Source organism: Erigeron canadensis, chromosome 2 (assembly GCF_010389155.1).
Source record: "Erigeron canadensis isolate Cc75 chromosome 2, C_canadensis_v1, whole genome shotgun sequence".
NCBI lineage: Eukaryota > Viridiplantae > Streptophyta > Magnoliopsida > Asterales > Asteraceae > Erigeron > Erigeron canadensis.
The window spans coordinates 44,420,017-44,442,896 of record NC_057762.1 but is presented as its reverse complement, the minus strand read 5'-3'; the positions used below and the strand labels follow the sequence as shown (position 1 = coordinate 44,442,896).

The 22,880-nt window shown below is 32.4% G+C and overlaps 1 protein-coding gene and 1 non-coding gene across 3 annotated transcripts; one reads left to right on the top strand and one right to left on the bottom strand.

Moving 5' to 3' along the window:
• Window positions 1-3,104: 3,104 nt before the first annotated feature.
• On the top strand, window positions 3,105-3,301 carry LOC122590329. Its single transcript, XR_006322469.1, has one exon. It is a non-coding gene; the product is annotated as a U2 spliceosomal RNA (small nuclear RNA).
• Window positions 3,302-4,287: 986 nt separating this feature from the next.
• Window positions 4,288-11,164, bottom strand: LOC122590171 (topless-related protein 1-like). Of its 2 annotated transcripts, none has more exons than XM_043762504.1 (25): window positions 11,062-11,164; window positions 10,336-10,437; window positions 10,017-10,196; window positions 9,813-9,926; window positions 9,576-9,734; window positions 9,319-9,496; window positions 9,109-9,232; window positions 8,920-9,026; window positions 8,648-8,816; window positions 8,457-8,566; window positions 8,315-8,384; window positions 8,161-8,234; window positions 7,994-8,089; window positions 7,687-7,910; window positions 7,363-7,597; window positions 7,112-7,276; window positions 6,927-7,013; window positions 6,698-6,844; window positions 6,195-6,305; window positions 5,936-6,115; window positions 5,617-5,745; window positions 5,398-5,493; window positions 5,093-5,281; window positions 4,817-4,974; window positions 4,288-4,725 (listed from the first exon to the last, which is right to left on the bottom strand). In XM_043762504.1, the coding sequence occupies exons 2-25, from the start codon at window positions 10,413-10,415 to the stop codon at window positions 4,509-4,511; spliced, it is 3,399 nt and encodes a 1,132-aa protein (XP_043618439.1). In that variant the 5' UTR covers window positions 10,416-10,437; window positions 11,062-11,164; the 3' UTR covers window positions 4,288-4,508. The 2 variants fall into 2 exon arrangements, with proteins under 2 accessions (XP_043618439.1, XP_043618440.1); XM_043762505.1 differs by having other exon boundaries at window positions 8,920-9,023.
• Window positions 11,165-22,880: the final 11,716 nt, after the last annotated feature.

Below are 22,880 nucleotides of genomic sequence, written 5' to 3'. Positions count from 1 at the left end.
CCATTTTATAGTATCAAATCTTTTCATTTTTATACTAAACTGATTAGCTGTGCGTATAGAGGTTTTAGTACTCTTTTAAAATTACAGTAACATGTGAAACTTGATCAATGGAACATTAGTTTACTTCTTCGTTGGTACTTCTTGAAATGTTACATTCAGTAGTTGGTCTTTGCTCGTCTACCCTATAGTGCAAACCAATGAACAATGATGTGGATATATTTTAACACACAATAGTTATGCTATTTTGAGAAGGGTTACTCCGGTGATATGTTGTCGTGAAGAGAGATCCCGACCCTCTTTCCAAGTAGCCAACATACTAAAACAATAATATGTCCCAAAATCGTATTGACGCTCTTCAGCCATTGAACCTTTATCTGTTGTATATATTTTATTGAGTTACATAATAATTAAGAACTCTTCTCAGTAAACATACACTATGATGCAGATACGCGTGCGATCAAATTGCTCAAGAACACATAAGTGATCAATGACAATAAACCTTGCCGGTTTTTCTTGACAAAAGTCAATTTTCTTATAAACTCAAAATAATCAACTGCTTTTTTACAATAAACAAAACCCCTATAAATAGATCCTACAACCACTAAAATAGGAAACAAAATAAATAAAAGCTAAACACTAATTAATAAAAGATTCGATAATTAGATTTATTCAAATCTTTTGATAATCATCCCGCATCATTCTCCCTCTCTTCGAAAAAAACTCGTCCTCGAGTTTTGCCTCCTAATAAACCACCGGGATCAAATAGAACCATTTTACACTCATTAATATTATCGAGGATAAACCGAGCTCCAATTTGTGAAGTTGGTATTTCGCCCACTTCATTTAAATGTAGAATATTATTCATGAATCTTGTATTCCTTTTTTGAAATTGAACCCCACCTTTATTGTTAAACAAACTCACCGAACTATTCACAATCCCAATAATTTCGGCTGCCCTTAATATTTCCAATGCATTCATAGGCAAAGTTTTAGGACGTGATTGATTTTCAAAGAGAATCCCCTGAGAATCCGGAACATAGTTACCATTGCTAATTGGGTCTATTGATTCTTTTTCTAAAGATGATATATCCATAATTGTCGTTAACCACTTCCAATTTGCATCTATTCGGTGATCATCGACGGCGGACTCTAAGATAACCTGAAGATTAGCTTTCAAATCTCTAAAAAAGTTCCATGACTCCTTGTTCAACGACCTTTGATTAAGGCCAATAGTTTCATCAGCATCATTCCTATTATACCCAAGCCAAAGTAAATCAACGTTTTCTAGCACGGGCAGTTTATCGCCAAGAGCTTCTCGTACCAATAAGCACTCTTCTTCATCTGGAGCAACCCCGTCGTCATCATATCGGGGTTCTTCATTATGTAAAAACACAACATCAGCTTTATCTTCATAGATCGGTACATGGAACCGAGGTGGAAAATGATCAGTAGGATGATCAGAATGATGATCCTCCTCATACACATCGTCCCGGACAACGTACCTCGAATCGGTTTTCTTCCTCGTCTCCTGTTGCAACTCGATCTCTCGGATCCTTTTCCAGATCTGCCTAATCTCGTGTTGTATTTCTAGATCTCGGACTCGTCTCCGAAGTCGTTTGATCTCAATGATATCCCGTGGGTCACGGTCCACCATCCCATTGCCTCGGTCGGCGGATCTACGGTTTCGGTAGAAACGATCTTCACGAGCACATGAATAGAAAACACTCTTGTCACTGCCTCTATCGGCGAATCTGCGAAAAAAGATGTTCTTCTCTTCATGTTGAGCCATTTGAATCAACCTGAACTCTAATACCAACTGATGCAGTTACGCGTGCAATCAATGGCTCAAGAACACATAAGTGATCAATGACAATAAACCTTGCCGGTTTTTCTTGACAAAAGTCAATTTTCTTATAAACTCAAAATAATCAACTGTTTTTTTACAATAAACAAAACCCCTATAAATAGATCCTACAACCACTAAAATAAGAAACAATATAAATAAAAGCTAAAACACTAATTAATAAAAGATTCGATAATTAGATTTTGAACCTTTTGATAATCATCCCGCATCACACTAAAATACTCTTTATATCATTTTCAAGTATATTCTTGCAGCGTGGCACTCACGATTGCAGCTTATAGTTAGTATAAAAGGATAATAATGTTAAGCATTACTCCTACCTTGCCATATTAGTTTTTATCCAAGTATACTGTCGAAAAAGTACGTGTAACTGTTGAGTTCTATGGTGGTGAACTCAATAAAGTCAGTTATAGTGATTGTGTTATTGTCAAAAAAATAAGCAAGACGTGCTCAATTGGGGGGAATTTTTGAATTAGATCGTGCTACTTTGAAATCCGATGATGTTTGTCGAAGCAACCCAATGGGTTGGTTTACTTTTGGAAATGATTCATTTGCTATGCTCTTCTTCGAATACATTTGGCATGTTGCTCAGTGCTCACATTTTGTTTAGAGATGTTTTGTTGGTATTGACCATATTTGGATGCTCAAGTGGAATTTGGAGCATTCCAAAAACTTGGAGACCGAACTACAAGAATACAAGTAGTTTGATACAGCATTTCTTTAGTTTCTTTCTAATCTATTTTCTTTTTATGATTTGCAATAGGATACCCAAAAAATCTTGATGTGAATCGTCTTTTTTTTGTGTTGCTCTTGCTTTTAATAATAGTCAATACTATTAAGCAGTTAAAAGTTAAATCTAGAGTAGTAAAGTTGCTTTTTACTTTATGTTGCATTAATTCTATTAAGCAATTAAAAGTTGAATGAGTTTTTAGAAAGAAAGGAACTGCAAATGCCAGACCTCATGAAGTATATTTCTATTACTATTATATTGTCGCTTTGTTTTTCTCATTGCCTATGTTACTTGGTGTGAAATTCAGTGGATGAATATCTAATGCTTGAACTTTTTGCCTATTGGTACAAATTACAATTATCCTTAGTTTCAGATTGTTTGAAGTTTCGTGAAAAAGATCCCATGCTTCTGCTTGGTTAAGTAACAGCTCAGAATCCCACATCGCCCGAGTGAAGAAAACAGATGTGGAAGGATAGCCTACAAAAACCAAGGACCAAGAATTGGAAAAGAATACCTTTCTCGGCCTTTTGGCTAAGATCAAGTGTAGTATCTGTTCTTATCAGTTTAATATCTGATATGTGAGCCATCGGCTCACTCGATATTAATCTTATTTTTTATGGGGGAAAACCCATCACGCTAGCTTGCTAGTGGGGTTCTTCATGTGTCGCCTTGGTCTTACACTGCCACCAAGGCCTGACACAGTCCTCCAGTATCCTAGTAGAAGTTAGTAAATGTCATTGAAACAGTCTTAGGCTGTTAATCTGTTTTGTTAGCAGTCTCTACAAGCACTGTTCGACTCAATGTTTTAATAATCGGTCGGTATTACCGGCATTTGAGGGTGCTCCAGTATTTTAATCCTGGTATTTTAAACTATTTCATACCGGCCGGTGTTTTCCGTATTACCATTCCGATATTTCCGGTATTTTAATTTATTTATTTTTTAAATATTTTTTATGATACTTTAATGTTAGTTTTTGTTATTTGTGAACTTTAAACCTTATGTTTTGTTATGAAATATTTATTTGGTATTATTTTTTAGTGAATTATAATTATTTTTTTGACTATTTTTGTTAAATTGTAACAAATTTTGTAGAATAATAATAAAATAAGCTAAAATCACCGTACCGGCCGGTATTTCAGTATATCCGATAATACCTGTAATACCAGAAATTTTTTCCACACCAGTATGATTAAAATACCGGTTTTTAAAACATTAGTTCGACTTCAACCCCAGCCTTTGTGGATTAATAAAAGAAACATGTTTGATTTTATTTTTAGTTTTACCGTTAAAATACAACCATTTTGAAATGTTACTTGTCACAAACTCACAATCAATATGCATTGTCATCATCCACATGAAAACATCTTTCAGTATCTATATGGGCTACTTTCTGAAAAAGAGCCAGGTTTATATATTGAACGTCTCATCACAATCATATATTTATATTACTCTTTTGTTCAGTAGATATAAAAAAATGTAAACTTCGAAGTCAAAAATTGATGACCATACTTATCAAAGTTTATATTGGATGAGAAAAAAAGCAGCACACATTATTAAAACTTGAAATAAGTTTCGAGTACAGTATTGCATCCCGGACAATTAATTCGAGACGAATCTTATGGAACATAAACCGTTTGATTAACCACTGTAATCCAAACCAAAGAAAAAACAAACTTTTGGTCATTCAAACGGTTAAAATAACATGAGACTATTGGCATTTACGCTTCACAACATCTTACATAACAAGTTAGAACAAGTCAATTCACTAACTAAACATTTTCCAGCATTTGCAAACTGAATTGACAAAAAAAACAGAAAAAACCAAAAAGGTAAAATAATCTCCAACAATAATGACAAGATACCTACTAAGTTGGAACTGCACAGAAAGTATTTAGCTCCTGGAAACAGCATGGTCATCTTTGGGTGGGTTGTTCCGACCCTGAACCAGCAGCTGGGGGTGTAGCGGGGACAGTGCTTGTGGAGCCATTTTCAGCTGGTGGTGGCACACCCCATCTGCCGTCAGATTCAAGAGGCTCCAAAACATGAACCATTCCATCTGAAAGGCCTAATGCAAATTGATTAGGTTCTTGTGGATGAGCAGCGATCACCAGCGGGTGCACATTTAAGTTACTGTAAGAAACTACAAGTCATTAGCAAAAGATACAAAAAAACATGATTTCTTTCTTGAGAAAAACAAAAAAATTGGTTTTCGTTATAATGCCTTGTAAGATATGCAGCTGGATTAATACGACAACGAAGACGGAGGTGAGAAGCAGTGAACACACAAATAGTTGAATCTAGGAAGCTTGCATATATCAGCTGACTATCACATGAAAAAGTTGCATGTGATATTGGGGCTGAAGATTCACGTTGGATCCACTGAAAGAAGAACAATTCGTGTCATGGAATTGTCAAGATACCACAATGTTAAATTTATATATATATATATATATATAGAGAGAGAGAGAGAGAGAGAGAGAGAGAACAGTAACCAAACCTGTTTTACGCATTCTAGTTTTGTTGTTTCATAGATAGCGAGTTGAGTCTCGTGAACAACAAGAAAATGGATCTGATCATGATGAAACTGAACCCGAGTATCAGACTGTGGTGACGGTGTCCTCCCTGGAGGGAGTTGGACGTACCGTGACTTTTGTTTTTCCCATCCATCAGAACTCCATACGCAGATCTAAACAATAAACATGAGAAAAAATAAATTTTAAAGAATCTTGAATGAAAAATTCAGTTGGTTTCTATTAAGATTTTTAAAGATGGAAGTATGGAACTCTTATGATCTTTACTAACCTGAGCATCAGCTCCAGATGAGACTAGGACATTTAGCACATGAGAAAAGGCAAGACCCGTGATTCTTTTTGAGTGGCCTTTTAGTTTGCTTTTAACCTTCACAAGAAAATTGGTATTTGGTATATCAATTCAATGTAGTCAGCAATACAAGCTGAAGGCTTTGAACCAGAAGGGGTTTTTTATTTTCTATAAACTGGTAACAATGTTATCTTTATATACCTCATCAACACGAACGTTATAGATCTGGATTGTTGAGTCATCCATACCAATTGCTATGATGTTGTTGTCTTGTGGATGGAAAGCAAGAAACGTTGCTGCAGGTGGTGGAGGCATGAATGTAGTCATTGTCTGCAATGGCCAATAACCATCCTTGGTTAGTCATACTAGTTCAACGTTAAATGTGCAATTTGACTTTTAAGGCCAAACAACAATTCGCCATTTGAATATAACCCTGGGTAATCCAGTTACCTAAATAAACAATTTGCCATTTGGCCTCAAAAGTCTAAAGTTTTGTCACATATAGAAAAGTAGAGCTTACCTTGAATGTCATCATATTGAACAAGGAGATCTTTCCTCCTGACGCAGACATCACATAAGAATCGTTTTTAGACAAAGCAAAGCAGGCCACAGATTCTTCAGGGTTAGTCTCCGCCACATCATTAGTCATCAAAATTCCACTTGAAGGTTGCCATAGCTGTGGTGAAACACCAGCCGTTGCCTGCAGTAGTATTATGAAAGGCAATTCATTATTAAATGTTGGTTTCAAAGCTTCTTTTAATCAGTAAATCAAAAGTCACCTTGCCACTTGAGTTACGTTCATTACGTTGCCATTTCCACAACAAATGGATAGCATTCGATGCTAATGCTAATATAGCATTTCCAGAATTTGTATATATCAATCTTGATATCTGTGTGATAAAGAAAAGAACTCCAGTTAACTTCAAGCTATAGATGTTGAAATTATGCACAAAAGCACCTAAACTGCATCATTCGGCATCTGGGATAATTGCATAAATGGTAACCAATTGTCTTCGAATTTTTATTTCAGGTGACACAATCGAAGAAAAAGCAAAGAGCCAACATCATCAACAGTTATCGACTCGTAAGCAGCCATATCAATGGTTTGACTGATTGGTGGTTAGATGAACAATCTATTGAAAGTTGGGTTACCTTATATCAAAACTTTGAAACTTTGATGTGTTTTGTGGACTATAAATTTGGCCAAGCGTAAGACAATTTTGGCCAAAGTTAGTTACTTTTAACGCACTAAACTACGTACAGTATCATATTATGAGTATACCTTCGTCACTCTCATGTTCTCTGGGAGCTTCAGTGACCGACACTGAGAAGCTTCATTAATCTCAGTGAGTTTCCAAATCTTTGATTTGTCATTGGATTCTTCCCCAATCCTAGGTTTCACATCTGCCATGCTTCGGGCATCACCGTTCTGGCATTTAGTCAAAATTAAACACAGGCTTTCAATGTAGGTCAAACACAAGCTTTAGCAAAAGTCAACCATAAGCACTAACCACTGCAGAGATTGACCCAACTGATTGAACCCTTTCTGCTAATGCAGCACTATTATTCGCCACAGCAGATATAGTGTTGATGGTAGGCTGCATTTCATATAACATCATAAGCATATATCAGTTATACAATGCAATATACTCAAAGTAGTTCTGATCATGTTGCAAGTAATATTATAAAAAGGTACCTTCGCAGCTTCAGGAGTTCTTGAAGCAGCACCATCGAATGAAAGATTCTCAAAAGTGCGAAGTAATCTAAGACCGTCTGAATTTGCCAGAATTTTTATACCATTATCATTCGCAGAAACAGCCAAGAGGGCGCCATCTTTATTGAACCGGATACGTGGGCTTGCCTGTGAATTACAGAAAGACCAATAATTAGATATGTAGTTACTTTTTCTTCATGGAAAATGTTCTTATTATGAAATAAAGGTACTACCGGAAGACCTCCATCAGCATCAATACTTGTCAAAAGCTGAGTATTGTCCATATCCCAATATTTAATGGAAAAATCATCACCGGCTGCCAAAAACCGGTTTTTAGTAGTATCAAACTGAACAACACCTAGAGATCGTTTCCGGAAACCCATATACGTTCTTTTTACAGCCCCTTCACTCTCGTTCCATTCCACAATGTGTGACTCCCCATCCTTGCTAGTCCCGCATGAAAAGAGCCTGAAATAATTATATCCAATTACAATGTCATTATTTTTAAGAATAAAATTCATGAACAGCACATATGCATTAATCCAGTGACAGCAAACCTTGTCCCATCAGCACTGTATGCCATTGTTGTGCACCAGCGACCCGGAGCCTCGTAATCAACTCGTGATCCCATGTTATCATACAACCATGCTTTTATCTTCCCATCCAAAGCCGTTGAAAATATGAACTGAATGTTCTCTTTATAGTGAGGGCATACAGAATATACAGGAGCTTCATGACCTTCAAAAGTGTACTTTTTAACACCAGTTGTCGCATCCCAGACCTTCCAAGAAAATCGTGATTAGCAATAGCACAATTAAGGAAACTCAAGTTAGTTGATCATTAGCAATTTATGCAAAAGCAAACCTTGATGGTCTTGTCATCCCCACAAGTTATCACACAAAGTTGCTTGTTGGGATGAGAGAATGCAAGATCATTTACTCCGCCAACATGAGCATCAATCTACAAAAGAACAAGTGTCATTTTATACCTTTTATACATATGATCAGTCAGCAAAAAGTAACCAAGTGTACCTCTACATTCTGTCTGACATCATCACCTCCATGATATGAATATATTTGTACAATGTGCCTTGAATACGCAACTCCTGCTCATATAAATATGGAATCAACAAACTATCAAGTTTTGCAGGGACAAAGCCATTCACTAGATGCTACCAAGACTCACCAAACAATGCTCCATCTGGACTCCAAATTACACGGTTCACTGAGACACCAGGATCCTTCACTAGAGCAGCCTGAATCCATGTTAAAGAGTTTAAGATTTTTGACAATTGTCTTACTTTGACTTATTATTTATATTTGCATACCTGCAGAGACATTGAACATGCACTGAGATTCCAAACTTTGAAATTCTTAAGAACCAGCTTTTCCCTTGAACCAACTTCCCATAGTCCAATGTCTCCCACATTTGTTCCGACTGATGCATTACAGTTACGTTAACAAAATGTCAGTATGCAAGCCTTTTGAAGCTATGAATCCAGATCATAATAGGAATAACCTAAGAGTAATGTTTGTTGAATAGGATGAAAGTCCATGCTCATAGGAGATGAGCCCTGATTTAGAGTCCTTGCAACTGTTTTAGGCAAGTCATCAGGTGCACTAAAAGCTTGACTATGACTGGCAAGACCCGGAAATGACACAGGCAACACGTTAACAGGCAGATTAACCTGTAGAATGAGCCAAAACATTCATAACCAAGACAATAAATTAGTCAATTCCTACGCGATAGAAAGAGAAATAGTGCTTATATAATCAAACAGACCAAATTACCTCGTCAGTTATCCCCATGGGCCTTGTTCGTTTGCTAATATGATCAGATTCTGCAGATGGGTAATCCAAAGAAGGATTTGTTGGAGTCCTTGGGTGCTTCAAAGCTGCTGCAAAGGTCAGCAAGACAATAAGATTGTTAAAACGTCACTGGGAGAATGATGCGAAGAATCAATTTGACCCACACATTACCTGAAATAGAGGGACTACCAAGACCAATTGCACTACCAGATACTGTTGGATGAGATACAGCTGGGGGATTAGACATCCAACCTGCAAGGGGAGTCGGTACTGGAGCTGGTGTAGGTTGAAACGGCTAAAGAGAGGAAAACAAAAGGTCAAAGAACTATAATGAAATACCAAATACAAATGTGGTAGAAACTTAAAAGAAAAACTACACACCCCATGTGCACCGAGAGGTGGGAAGCCTCCAGCTTTTGGTAACGAACCAAGAAGTGGATTGTTAGCCGGTGACGGAGCACGTGCACCGTTTGGTTGTCCACACGAATGGTCTACAAATAAAGTTTTGATATCTGGATTTGGCCTTGGGTTCTTGCAAAGTTGGTGCTGCCAATTCAAGCTGCAATGCAAATTGTTAACATTTTATATTGAGAGATAAATAAAACAAGGTACAAACCAAATGCTGAAATTTAGCTTACCTTTGGTTTATGAGAGTCCTTAACCTTGAATTCTTAAGGTTTGGAAATTGCAATTTGTCACGAAACAAGGGATTTGCTTCAATAAGCTTCTTTAGCTCAACCAACATTATAGCCCTGGCCGATTTAGTATCTCCATATTTGGACAATTGTTCATTCTCCCTAATACGCAAAAACATAATATCAAGACATCTATAACAAAGTTAACAACTTATAACAAAAGATTCACATTTGCATTACCTAAAGTTTTCCAAAGTCAACAATTGTGTTATCTCCTTAAAAAGGTCTTCATTGAATGAAGCAAACACTTTAAGATCTTTTACAAGGATCTCAACACCCTTTGACCTATCATGCCTATCAAAGAAATTCCAAACATTCCCAATTATTCAAGTGCAACATTAGTAATGTAATAGTCTTGATGAACACTACGAATACAAGGCTTACTTATCCAATGCCTCAAGATACTTCTGCTTCCTTATTTCGAAAAATATCTTCATCGAATATCGATTATCATCAACTTTAGTGAAACCAGAAAGGTATTTCTCAACCTCATCCCAGTTCCCATTATGCACCTCATCCTCAAAATACTTCATGTTAAAGAAAAACCCCGATTCTTGTTCGAGCCTATCACAAACCCCGATAATAATAATAAGGATTTCGTTAATATGACACAGACATAAATACAGTGTACACTAACAATAACTGCCTGAAAAAAAAATCAACACAATATCCATATAAAAAATGTACATAAACAAAGACTTACTTGTGAACAGTCTCCTTAAATTTTTCTTCATCAAGAAACTGCAATATCAGGAACACTAGCTCTCTACTTAGAGATGACATTGCTACTCAAACTCCCTTGTCCCTAAATTAGAATAATAATTGATAATTAAGTTTTTAATAAAGCAGATCTGCAAGTAAAATCCTTAAAGAAAAGAATAATTATAGATATTTTTTAAATATAAATAAAAAAACAATAAACAGGGTCAGCTACCACTACCTTTAGCTAAATTATTTGAAGAAAATACATACATATATACCATTTGGAGTTAACTAATCATTTCTTTGCTTAGACACAAAATCCATAGACTTTCAAATAAATTCTAAAAAAAGAGGATAAATTTGCCCAAAAACCAGATCCTTCATATCCTACACCTTGAAACTTTTTATTAACTAAAAAATTAAATATAAAAACTTAATAATAAATGAACCATATATCTACTACACAGTTTGAGCATGCAGAATAACAATTAAATAATATATATAAGTTTTAATCTTTATAATATTAAGAAAAATACAGAAAAAAAGAAATTTCAAATTCGTGTGGCGGATCAGAGTAAAGAAAGCAGCTTTAACATAGATAAAGAAAAAGGGTTCTCATAAAAGAAAGGAAAAAATAAAAAATATATATAAATATAAATATATATATATATATATGCACATACAAGATTCAAGAAAAACAAGAACACAACTTTAAGAAGAAACTAACCTTGGCAAAGATCGGTTGATGATAAAACAAAGACCTTTCTCTCTCTACTTTCTCTCTCTATATCTATATATAGGTGTAGATAGATATATAGATATATGAATGTGTATGTATATATATCACTTTCTCTCTCTAGTCTATAATGTGCGGAGAAAATTAAATTAAAATACAGACATTACTTGCAGAAATGTTGATTTTTATAGAAATAGTTGAAAGGATAGGAGATGATAAGCAGAGTTACTTATCATGATAACTACAAGGGAGTTTGATAACTTATAAGTGGCTAATGATAAGTAGAATATTATATGGGGACCACATGAGCCGGCTAACATTATCTCGGCTTATCGGCTTGGACTCTCTGACCGACAGTTTCCTTCGGCCGAGCTTGAAAAATATTAACAAGAAGTAATAATAGTGTACCTGAGTGCATACAACTAATGTAATATTATTAGCCGTGGATTTCATGCAGGGTCCATTGATCAGTATGTTGAGATGATCGGACGGTGTGGGACGGATGAAAGAGAAAGATAAGAGTGGGGTCCCGTTATATATTTTTTTTAATTTAATAATTATTATTGTACAGTTTATTTGGTGTTGTGGTTTATGACTATATATGACTGAGATATTAATGAGATTTATCAATACATGAGATGAGAAATTAAAAGTGAACTATACGTGCGATATCTCTTGTATAGTTTTTTTTTGAAAGGATATCTCTTGTATAGTTGTATGGTAGTTATCTTAATTTATTAGCCCACTCGTGCTTGGATTTAGCAAAAGGTGCCTAAATATTCGGAATTAAAAATAAATCTATACGTACACTTCGTGACTAGAATTATGTGTCCACCTCCACTTGCAATTTTCTTCTGAGACGATGATCAAAGTATTCACACTGACATTTAAACGGATTCTATATAGACTTCCAATTAAGATCCAAATTCTCATCTTATTCATCTCAGCAGGAACCCTCAGAAAATATTATCCTGAAAAAGAAAAATAAAGATCTTTTAAAATGGATTAATTTTACCCAAAATATTCATCCTAATTTTAGATAATCTCAATACGAAAAGATAATTCTTTTAGAAAAAAAAACTCATAATCAAGACCTTTGCAAAAACAAATGCTAACATATGAGTGGTCAATTATTTTGTAATTAAGCACTGATTGCTTGCAATGTTTTAAAATTATAATTACATTTTTATTCCATGTAAAATGTGAATAATCGTATACAAGTATAATACGAAGTACATGATTAGGAACGTGTATGGAATCGGTCTCGTTCCGTACCAGTTTTGATACCAACAATACTGGTCCCGATCACGAAAATGTGATACCTGTCCCGATCCCTATAAGGGGAGACCGAAAATATCCGTAAACCATGGGGATTTCTCGGTCCGTCCCAATCCCAAAAACAATCAAAAATAAATGTCAGTCTCAATCCCACGTAGGACTCAATACTGGAGTGGGGACGAAACTCATAACTTCGGGTCTTTCCACTCATCCATATATGATACGTTAGTGTTTCATAATATAATACATTGGGAGTTATACCTATATTATATATATATATATATATATAGGCCAAAATACTTTTTTCGTCCATGTGGTTTTTTGAATAAGCACTTTACATCCTCGCCGTTAATTTTTGGTTAAAATCGTCCCTGTGGTGGCATTTCGTCCTTGGATCCATTAACCCCCTCACGTGAGGGGCATATATGTCTTTTTACCCATTTGTTCCTATGGTTAAGTGCAAAATTCGTCCTTATGGTTTGTCATTTTTGCATTTTTCATCCTTGAATTTAACAAACTTTCGAACAAAAATTTAATTAAAAATCAAAACAAACTCAAATTAAAAACCTATATATACACCTACATATGAGGATCTAATTTAATACCGGCTGGTACAACTAATTTAATTTATTTTATTTTTTTAAAAAATGTTATAAAACTTACATAATATAACGAAAATAGTCAAAATATAATTAGAATTCATTCAAAAAAAAAACAAATAGGTTCTTTATAACAAATTACAAGAAAGTTCACAAATTACAAAAAATAACATTAAAGTATTGTAAAAATAATTTTTTTAAAAATTCAAAAAATAAAAAATGTGAATACCGGAAGTACCGGAACGGTAATACCGAAAATATCAGAAATAGTTGTAGCGGGGTACCTTCCGATACCGGTATTACGGGTATACTACCGGTATTTAAAATATTGTATGTACGTGTTTGCATTTGAAATTGATTGAGCATATCCTCAAATGTAGGTATATAGGTTTTTGTTTTGTTTGGATTAAATTGGTACGGTAATTTTTGTTTTGTTTTTTGTTTTTTTTTTTGAAATTTTTTCCTGAAATTGTTAACGGCGAGGACGAAAAATGCAAAAACGGTAAACCACGGGGACGTTTTTTGCACTTAACTTTATGAAAAGACGAAAATGCCCCTCACGTAACTTGCGTGTGAGGGGGTTAACGGCAAAGTTATAACGGCAGGGACGAAATGCAAACCACAGGGACGATTTTAGCCAAAAGTTAACGGCGAGGATGAAAAATGCTTATTCGAAAACCACAGGAACGAAAAAAGTACTTTGGCCATATATATATGTATATATCAAAACTTTTAAGTTTCTTCATCAATTCAAAACTATATATATATATATATAACAGTAGTTATCGGAACTTTTAAATTTCTTCATCAATTCAAAACTATCCTTAAATATTGTCACATAATACTATGGGACATTTTCATTTTTTTTATATAGTATATGATATGATGAAGGTCAAACAAGAGTGACAAATTTCATAATTTTATTAGCGTGGAATAAAAAATTTAATACATTCTTAAATACGTTTTTTAATACATTGTATACACACAATGTTTATCTATAATATAGTATATGATATTTAATAACTGTGTATATGTATTTTAATACATTCTTAAACGTTTTAGAAGAAAACTACATATATTTATGAAAAAAACACACATATATATTTAAGGTGGCTTATTACTTCGCTAAATTAATGTGTGTATACGTACTTAGGACTAGGATTTTTTTAAGTTAATATAACAACTTTTATTGCATAAAGAACTTATAATTTTTATATCAAAAGTTCGTCTCCTAAATTTTATAACTAACATATGCAAGTTAATGACAGAAAACAAAACTCATATATTTATAGGAAATTGTAGCATAAAATTAGAAAACAGTTTAGGATAGAATGATAGATGCTACACAATCAAAACATATTGTACGTGCCCATCAAGTCTCGCTTTTTTATATATTTTATTTTATTAGGTATGTCTCTCTTTCTTATTAAGCATCATTAGCATTTGACTAGATTAAATTTTTTTTCTTGAATTAAATCAATTTATATTATATTTGATTATTTAAAAATTATAAATCAAGTTTTGAAATACTTCTAGGGGTCTATACTTCTTCTATTAGAGATTAAACATAATAAAAATAGTCATAAGCATGCATAAAATACATCTAATTAAGCTTTTTTTATCTTAACAAAAAAATTAACTATAATTTGTGTCTTGATTTTTATTCATATTTAATCTTTATACATTCTGATCAAGTGATCTTATATCATTTTTGGAAAACAAATTATTGAGGTGATTTGTATATTTTGCAACTAACTATATAAGGTTTCCTTGTGCATTTTAATTGAGGTGATTTTGATGTGGCACTCTTAAAAAAAAGAATCTTTTGTAAAAAAATTAACTATAATGTTGTTTTTTGTGAAAAAAGAAAAATACATATATATATATATATATGGACAATCAAATAAAAACAACATTAAAATAAGAACACGATGAAAACATTTAAAAACTACATTTTGATTCATTAAAAGTTCATAAAACTAACATAATGTATAACTAATTATCATTATTTAAGTGTTTAATAACACATTGGTCTGTCAAAATCGAGAAAATTATGTTTTTTGTTTTGTGCATCCATCTTGGATGCATATTCATCAAAATGATGCATCCAACAAAAAACGTGATTTTTTTGATTTTGACAGATCCATGTGTTGTTAAACACTTAAATAATGATAATTACTTATGCACTATGTTAGTTTTATGGAATTTTAATGCATCAAAATGATGTTTTTTAATGTTCTAGGTTGGTGGCTCATTGGTAAGGTCTTTGACCTAGAGAAGATCCACCCGGGTTCAAGTCTCACTTCTCACATCTGCGATGGTGGATTTATAAGGGTTTTTTGAGAGTCATGCTTTCAGACATACGTGTAATGTAGGAGTAGGAGTAGAATAGAATGTCGTTAAAAAAAAGTGTTCTCACCATTTGATTGAGTTTTAGATGTACTTTTCATTGATATAACTTTCATCAACTAATATATAACACACAAATATATTTACGATCAAAATTAGAAGAGAAAGACTTGATCAGTTAAAATTGGACAATTAAAATAAGACGGATAGAGTATTTGTCAACCACAAAAAGCTAGTAAATTAGGAAATTGACTAATTTATTTATATAAACTTTTGAAAAATCATTTAGTAATATAATTACAACATTTGATAAAATTAATGAATTAGGTCAACAGAGAAAACTAATGAATTACATTATATTTTTTTTTTTTGACAGGTAATGAATTACATTATATGGTCATGGTAATATAATTATGAAAATAATATATGAATTACATTATATAGTCATGGTAATATAATTATGAAAATAATATCATTTCCTTATTAAAAATAGAATAACCGTACAGCTGTACAAGCTTTTTTATGAAAAAGAACTGGTAAAAGTAGTAAGGTGGGATAGCTGACGGATTAGGTGGCTGCATGTAATTGGTGCGTAAAATGAACGTGCTAAGAATGACGGTGGTGGTTGTGAGTTCAATAATGTAAGAATGGGTTGTGGTTTTGAACAGTACTATAGAATAGTGAACATCCATGTAAAGGTGGGTCCGGTCTCTTGGTTGGTCCACTATTAGCATCTTTGTGTTCCCACTGTAAAAGATACATGTACTTCCCCATAACTTTCATTTTTCTCATTTTATTTTAAATTTTTCTACAAGCAGTAGTAGACAAGTAATACTTGTAGTTAGATTAAAATGTAATAAAATGTAATGAAAATGAATGTTCACTTGTATTAAACTATTACTATATATTTTAGAAAAACAAGCTTTTTGTATTAAAAAAATACAAATTTTTAGATCGGGTTATCTTTAGCATGAGTTCAAACAATTTACTTAATTAAAAGTAGTAGTTCATATACTGTCCAAATAAAATAATCATATTGCTCCTCACAAGTTTATTTTAAAGTTTCTGTTGTAATTAATTAGTATTTAGCTAGATGAGAACAGTACTCGCGCGTTACGGCGTTGACGGTGATGTAATGGTGGCGACGGTGAAAGCGACGGCGGCGAGCGACGGTAGTGGCAGTAGTGACGGCGGAGATTGGTGGTGGTGGTGCCGGTGAGTGGTGGTGGTGATGGCGAGCGGCGGTAGCGGCAAAAATTGGTGGTGGTGGCGCAAATGAGTAGTGTAAGTTATTTATGTAATGTGAATATGATGTATGGTACATCATGCAATAGAATATGTACATTGTTGAAACTAATATCAATATTGAAATATTAAGTTCAATGTTAAAAATCAAAAGTGAATGTACTTTATAATATAACGAGAGAAAGTGTCTGTGCATTGCGGCGGTGAAATGGTGAGGGTGATAGGTCATAAAGTGTGATAGCCAAATGTATTAGTCGTATGGGCTCCACCCGGATTTAAAAATTTGTCAAAAGTATATCGAATGACATCTCTAATGAAAGAGCATGAAATTTTAAGAACACCCATAAAATTTTATAATTTATCAATATACGGTTTTTGAGATAAAAGATTTTGAATGGATTAGAATAATAAAATAATTTGTGGAGGAAAGAAAAAAAAATTAGTGGTTAAGATTTGAGTTTAAAGATAAAATGAAAGTTGAAAGCTAAAAGTTGTTGGGCATTGATGTATGTTACATAATACATTATCATGTGTATATTGTTGAGATTGAAAGTTAAAAACTGAAATCTTATTTGATTTATAAGATAGTATAAATAAAAAAAATGTTAAAATATTCTTATTAATTACGAAATAAGGTAATGGTTAACGATTGATATATATAGAGTAACACTCCGGTGAAAACACTTTTAAAATAAGAACGGTGAGAACACTTAAAAACATCATTTTGATGCATTAAAGGTCCATAAAACTAACATAGTGCATTACTAATTATTATTATTTAAGTGTTCAACGACACATTGATTCATCAAAATCGAAAAAATCACCTTTTTTTGTGTGCATCCATCTTTGATGCATATTCATCAAAATGATACATCCAACAAAAAACGTGATTTTTTCGATTTTGACGGATCAATGTGTTGTTAAACACTTAAATAATGATAATTAGTTATGCACTATGTCAGTTTTATGGACTTTTAATGCATCAAAATGTAGTTTTTAAGTGTTGTCATTTTAATTTGGTTCTCATTTTATATATATATATATATATATGGGAAAAGGGAATATAAGGTTGTCCGACACCGTAGCATAGGTGTGAAACCCTCACATACTAATAATTTATTATTTAATGAATAAATGCTTGGGCCCCCATGATTTTAATAGTTTAAAAAATTAATATGTTAGTGTTCGACATCTAAGTTTAAGTACATAACAACCTTATATTCTCATCCCTATATATATATATATAGAGAGAGAGAGAGAAAGAGAGAAAAAGAAAAGAAAGTTAATTTGAGTACATATATTAAAAAAAGTACATGAGTAAGTTGCCTTATTTCCTTCTTCTTTCATCTCCGACCACCATCATGATCATTTCCGACCACCACTATGATCCTCCGGCGACGGCGACCATCTCCGGCAAGATTTACACATGTGTAAGTCTCGCCATAGATGGTCGTCGGAGGATCATGGTGGTGGTTGGCGACAGTCTCGTCGGAAAAGAAGGAAGTAAGTTAACTTACACATGTACTTTTTGTACTTTTTTCCCTTTTACTCAAAATAACCCACCCATATATATATATATATGTACTTTTCTTATTTTGAGAACCATTTTTTTTTTCAAGAACCACGAGAACTCTCGAATTATGTATTGGATCACATGCATTTTTTGTTCATTCACATGTGAAATGATATAAATAAGTATTGTAGAAAAAAATTTTTGAAACCTTCAAATTAGCCTTTTGTGATCTTGTGAATGAATATGTTCACGTTTTCGTTCACATGTAAACAAATGACTATATAAAAGGTTTTAATTTTTTTTTTCTTCTGCAACATATATTTTTAAAATGTTTTACATGTGAATAAAAAAAAACATGTAATCCAATACATAATTTAAGAGTTTTCAAAGTTTTTATAAAAAAACGAGTTCTCAAAATAAGGCTCCCATATATATATATATATATATATATCTTTCTCATATTCTCATATATATATATATATATGGGAAAGATAATTTGAGACCAACTAAAAAAAGTCCAAAAAAGGACCATTGATTTTCGTAACTTACACACCACCATTATCATCTACTACGATATACAAGACTTTTTTTGTAAAAACACTAAGACTTTTCAGCGACGAGCCCACAGAAAAATCATGTGTAAGTTAACTTACACATGTGTAACTTACACATGATTTTTCTGTGGGCCCGTCGTCGGAAAGTCTTATTGTTTTTACAAAAAAGTCTTGTAAATCGTAGTAGATGATGATGGTGTACAAAAATCAATGGTCCTAGTTGGTCCTAAAATAAGAGGTGGTTTCTAAATATCTCACTTATATATATATATATGGGATCTAATAACCCGACTTTTCAAAAAAAGACATACAAATTGATATAAGGGAGACCTTTTCCTTTCTTTTTTTTGCATATGTTGCTTTCAATTATCAACAAAATGTTTTCCTTTTCTTACTTTCCAAGAATGAGGGTATGTATATTTAGTGATGGCAATACTCAGACTTAATCTCAAGCTTAAATTGAAACCATTCAAAAAACACGGGTTAGCATTATATATTATTAGCTTGTAAGTTTGCCAATTTGATTTCTTTTAAATCAAGTTTGGATTGAGCTTTTGGCTCATAGTCTAACCCAATTTTATTATTTAGAAGATTTTAGCATATTTTAAAATAGTTACATAAAAAAAATAACATGAGTAGTCAAATTTTTTTATAAGATTAAGGTTCGAACCAATAACCATCTATCACGCTAGAGATGAGAAAAAGATCCGGAAACCCGAGTCCGACCCGGAACCATCCCGTCGATGGGTCACGGGTTGGACGGGTCGGACCGGATGAAGCCAAAAACAAAAAAAATTTTAAGGAAACCCGTGACTCGTTCGAACCGAACCTTCACGGGCCAAGTCACTGTTCCGTTTTTCATGCTCTCGCGGGTCATGGGTAATCCCAGTTCGGGTCAGGTTTTGACACGTGCACATTCCTATGTCACGCCGTTATAAATAAAAAATTAACTAAGTTTTTTTAGAATTTCGTAAAATAGTTACCAAAATCGCAATGAGATTTGCAAAATCACAATACAGTTGTGCAAAATCTCATAGAGATTTTGCAAAATCACAACTTTTTTTTACTTTAAATCACATAGAGATTTTTTTTATTTGAATATATTCCCATTTTCTTATCCAAATCAGAATACTAACATGCACAAATGATGATAAAATCTTATCAATTGATAGATAAAATCGCAATAAAAAACACAATATATCAATGTGAAAAAAAAAGTAAAAACATAAGATATATATATTCTGATTTTGAAAATCTTATTAAGATTATGTCTATTTATTATGATTTTGGTTGATTATTTTGTGAAAATATAAAAGAACTTGGCAAATTGACAACCTTATAAAAAATCGGATATTCATGCTATTTTTTCCTTATAAAAGGACATTCTCAAAACTTTATACCTAAATAACCAATCAAAATCCTTTTTGAGGCCGCTCCTTATAGCTCTTCTACACCACGCCCGACGCACGACCGTGCCTAGACGCTGGTAGCACGACCTGCATCTAGGCCGACGTTCGTTCCTTTCTTCTATTTTTAGACGCAGCGTTTGTGATATATGTGGGATCCAAATCTGGTTTTAACGTGGCTAAATAAAAAACAAAAAACAAAATTGTGTGCAGGTGTGCAGTGTGTGAGATATATATGGAGTGTGTATATATATTATATATATACATATATTATATATATACATAGAGAGGAAGAAGAAGACACGTACAAAACAAAAAAAAATTTAATATTTATTTAACTTTTGGTCATTGGAGTTTAAGTTATTTAGAAAATAATTCTTATACTTTTTAACTTTTACTATTTAAACCTTAAATTTTTATATAAATCTTTTGATAAAATACTTATTATTATTATGAAAAGTTTAATTTAATTTGTTTTTAAATTTAGTTTAATTTTGTAAAAAAGAAAAGATGAAATAATAAAATAATGGATGAATAATGTTAGAAGTGGGAGTTATAAGGAAGGGTGTGTTTAGAAGAGAGAGAAACTGATGAATAGTGTTAGATGTTTATAAGGAGATTCCTGATAAATCAACTTAGTCCATCTTGAAAATCGGAAACTTTCAATATGTCGAGTTCTAAACCCATTAATCGTAACTCGACCTCGTTGAGTATATATATATATATATATATATAGTAATATAGTAATAATAACATCATCTATCATATAACTACATGTCATTAAATTTGTATAATTTAAATCACCAAGTACATAACGTGGAAAAACATAAAGATATATGAATAATCATAAATTGAGAATACTTAGAACTATTGGAAAAAAAGTATGAAGACAATATATATATATATATATATATATATTCCTTATTTTAAGAACCATTTTTTTAAGAACTACGAGAACTCTTAAATTATATATTTATTCACATGTTTTTTTTGTTCATTAACATGTGAAATGATATAAAAATGTATGTTGTAGAAGAAACTTTTTGAAGAAACCTAACTAAAATGGTATCGTGAACAAATGAGATGTAACAAAATAATTATGAAAGTTCACACTAAAAAGTGTGACTTTAATATCTACACACTTTTTAGTGTGAAGAAATTGCTACACACCTTTAGTTCTACATATTTTTACATACATAAAAACGTGACAAAATTTTTAATTTGTTTACACTAACTAAAAGTGTGAACAAATACAACATTATTTGTAGTGTATGTGTTTGTATTATAGTTTAAAGTTAATGTTTACGAATGTTGCATCATTGGATGCTTTTCACTTGTATTATTGAAACACCCGAAGTCCAGAAGTGGGGAAAAAAAATTGTACTTAATTTATATATGTACAATGGACCATTTTTCTCAGCAAGTCGTATACTTTTTCGTATGTAACAAAGGGAGTGATATCCACATAACATATTTTAGCTTCAACCCATGGGTAATCAACTGTGTTCTTTTAATTGGCACTATTTAAATTTTTTACTCGTTGTACCTATAATTGGGATTTTCGAAGTATAAATGAACACGAACATTTCTTCTTTAACCTTCTAATTGTTGGTGTACATCATTATAATCAATTACGGTTAGAAGATAATCTCGTTTGATTTGAAGGATCTGCTGGAAATTAACGAGATGTCGGGAAATACTAAAGAGGAAAAAGAGGTAATTGAAGGCTTAATCATTACGGGGTGTTGGAGCATTTGAAAAATGAGAAATGAGATCAAGTTTAATGACGCTACCCTCAACATCAATATCATTCTCCAAGGCATGAAGTCGATGGTTTTTTGTGGTTCAAGAATAGATTGAAACATAAAGGAATTTCATGGAATGATTGGTGTAATTTTAAGATATCGTAGTTAACTTTGTAAATATTGTATATATACACCGCCGGTGATTTGTCAGGGTGAGTGTGAATGAAATTTTTACTTTTCAAAAATAAGAAGATAATCTGTTATTTTCTACAAAATGAAAATTAATATAAACTTAATAAACATATTATTGAGTAAATTACACGGTTGCTTCTTGTAATTTGTACGAATTTTATTAATCGTCACATATACACTTTGTGGGGAACCCAAGATTGGACCGTCGTTAGCTTGTGATTTGCACGTGATCGACAATTGAAAATTTGAAAACCGGTCTCAAGTCTGAGTACTATGTCATATATATGTAACTTTCGTGTCAATACTAAAACAAGATTGTAATATTGTTTAAACGACACTTGTTACATTCCTTACACGACAAGTGTCCATTTAATTATTTAAATGTTAATTCCTTAATGTAGTTATTTTGTATTTATCTATAAAAGAATATCTATAAACTTGCCAAATAAATTATATTTTTAAATTAAAGTTTTTATTTGAATTCGTATAGAATTATTAATTTGTTTGGACTCTTAATGCATGTATATTCGCCTACACTTTGATTATCAAATATCCATCTTTTTCTTCAAATTGCTTTTACTTTACACATATTTGATTAATTTCGATATCCATCTTTTTCTTCAAATTGCTTTAGTCTTCAAATTTAGTAGTAATATATTAAATTATTAATATATTTCCTTTTGTATTTTTTTCCCCTCTTTATTATTCACTTGATGTTTTGTTTATATTAATTACTTATTATTGTTTTATATTAGGTAATGTGTTTTTTATTTATGAGAGGATGATATCTACCATTAAACTAAAACATGATTGAGATATTCTTGAAACGATACATGACGTAATCTTTGATCGAAAGCAATTGATTTTTTTATATGTTTATACATAATTCGAACGTGGGAGACACCTTTTTGCAATCCATTATTGGTCCA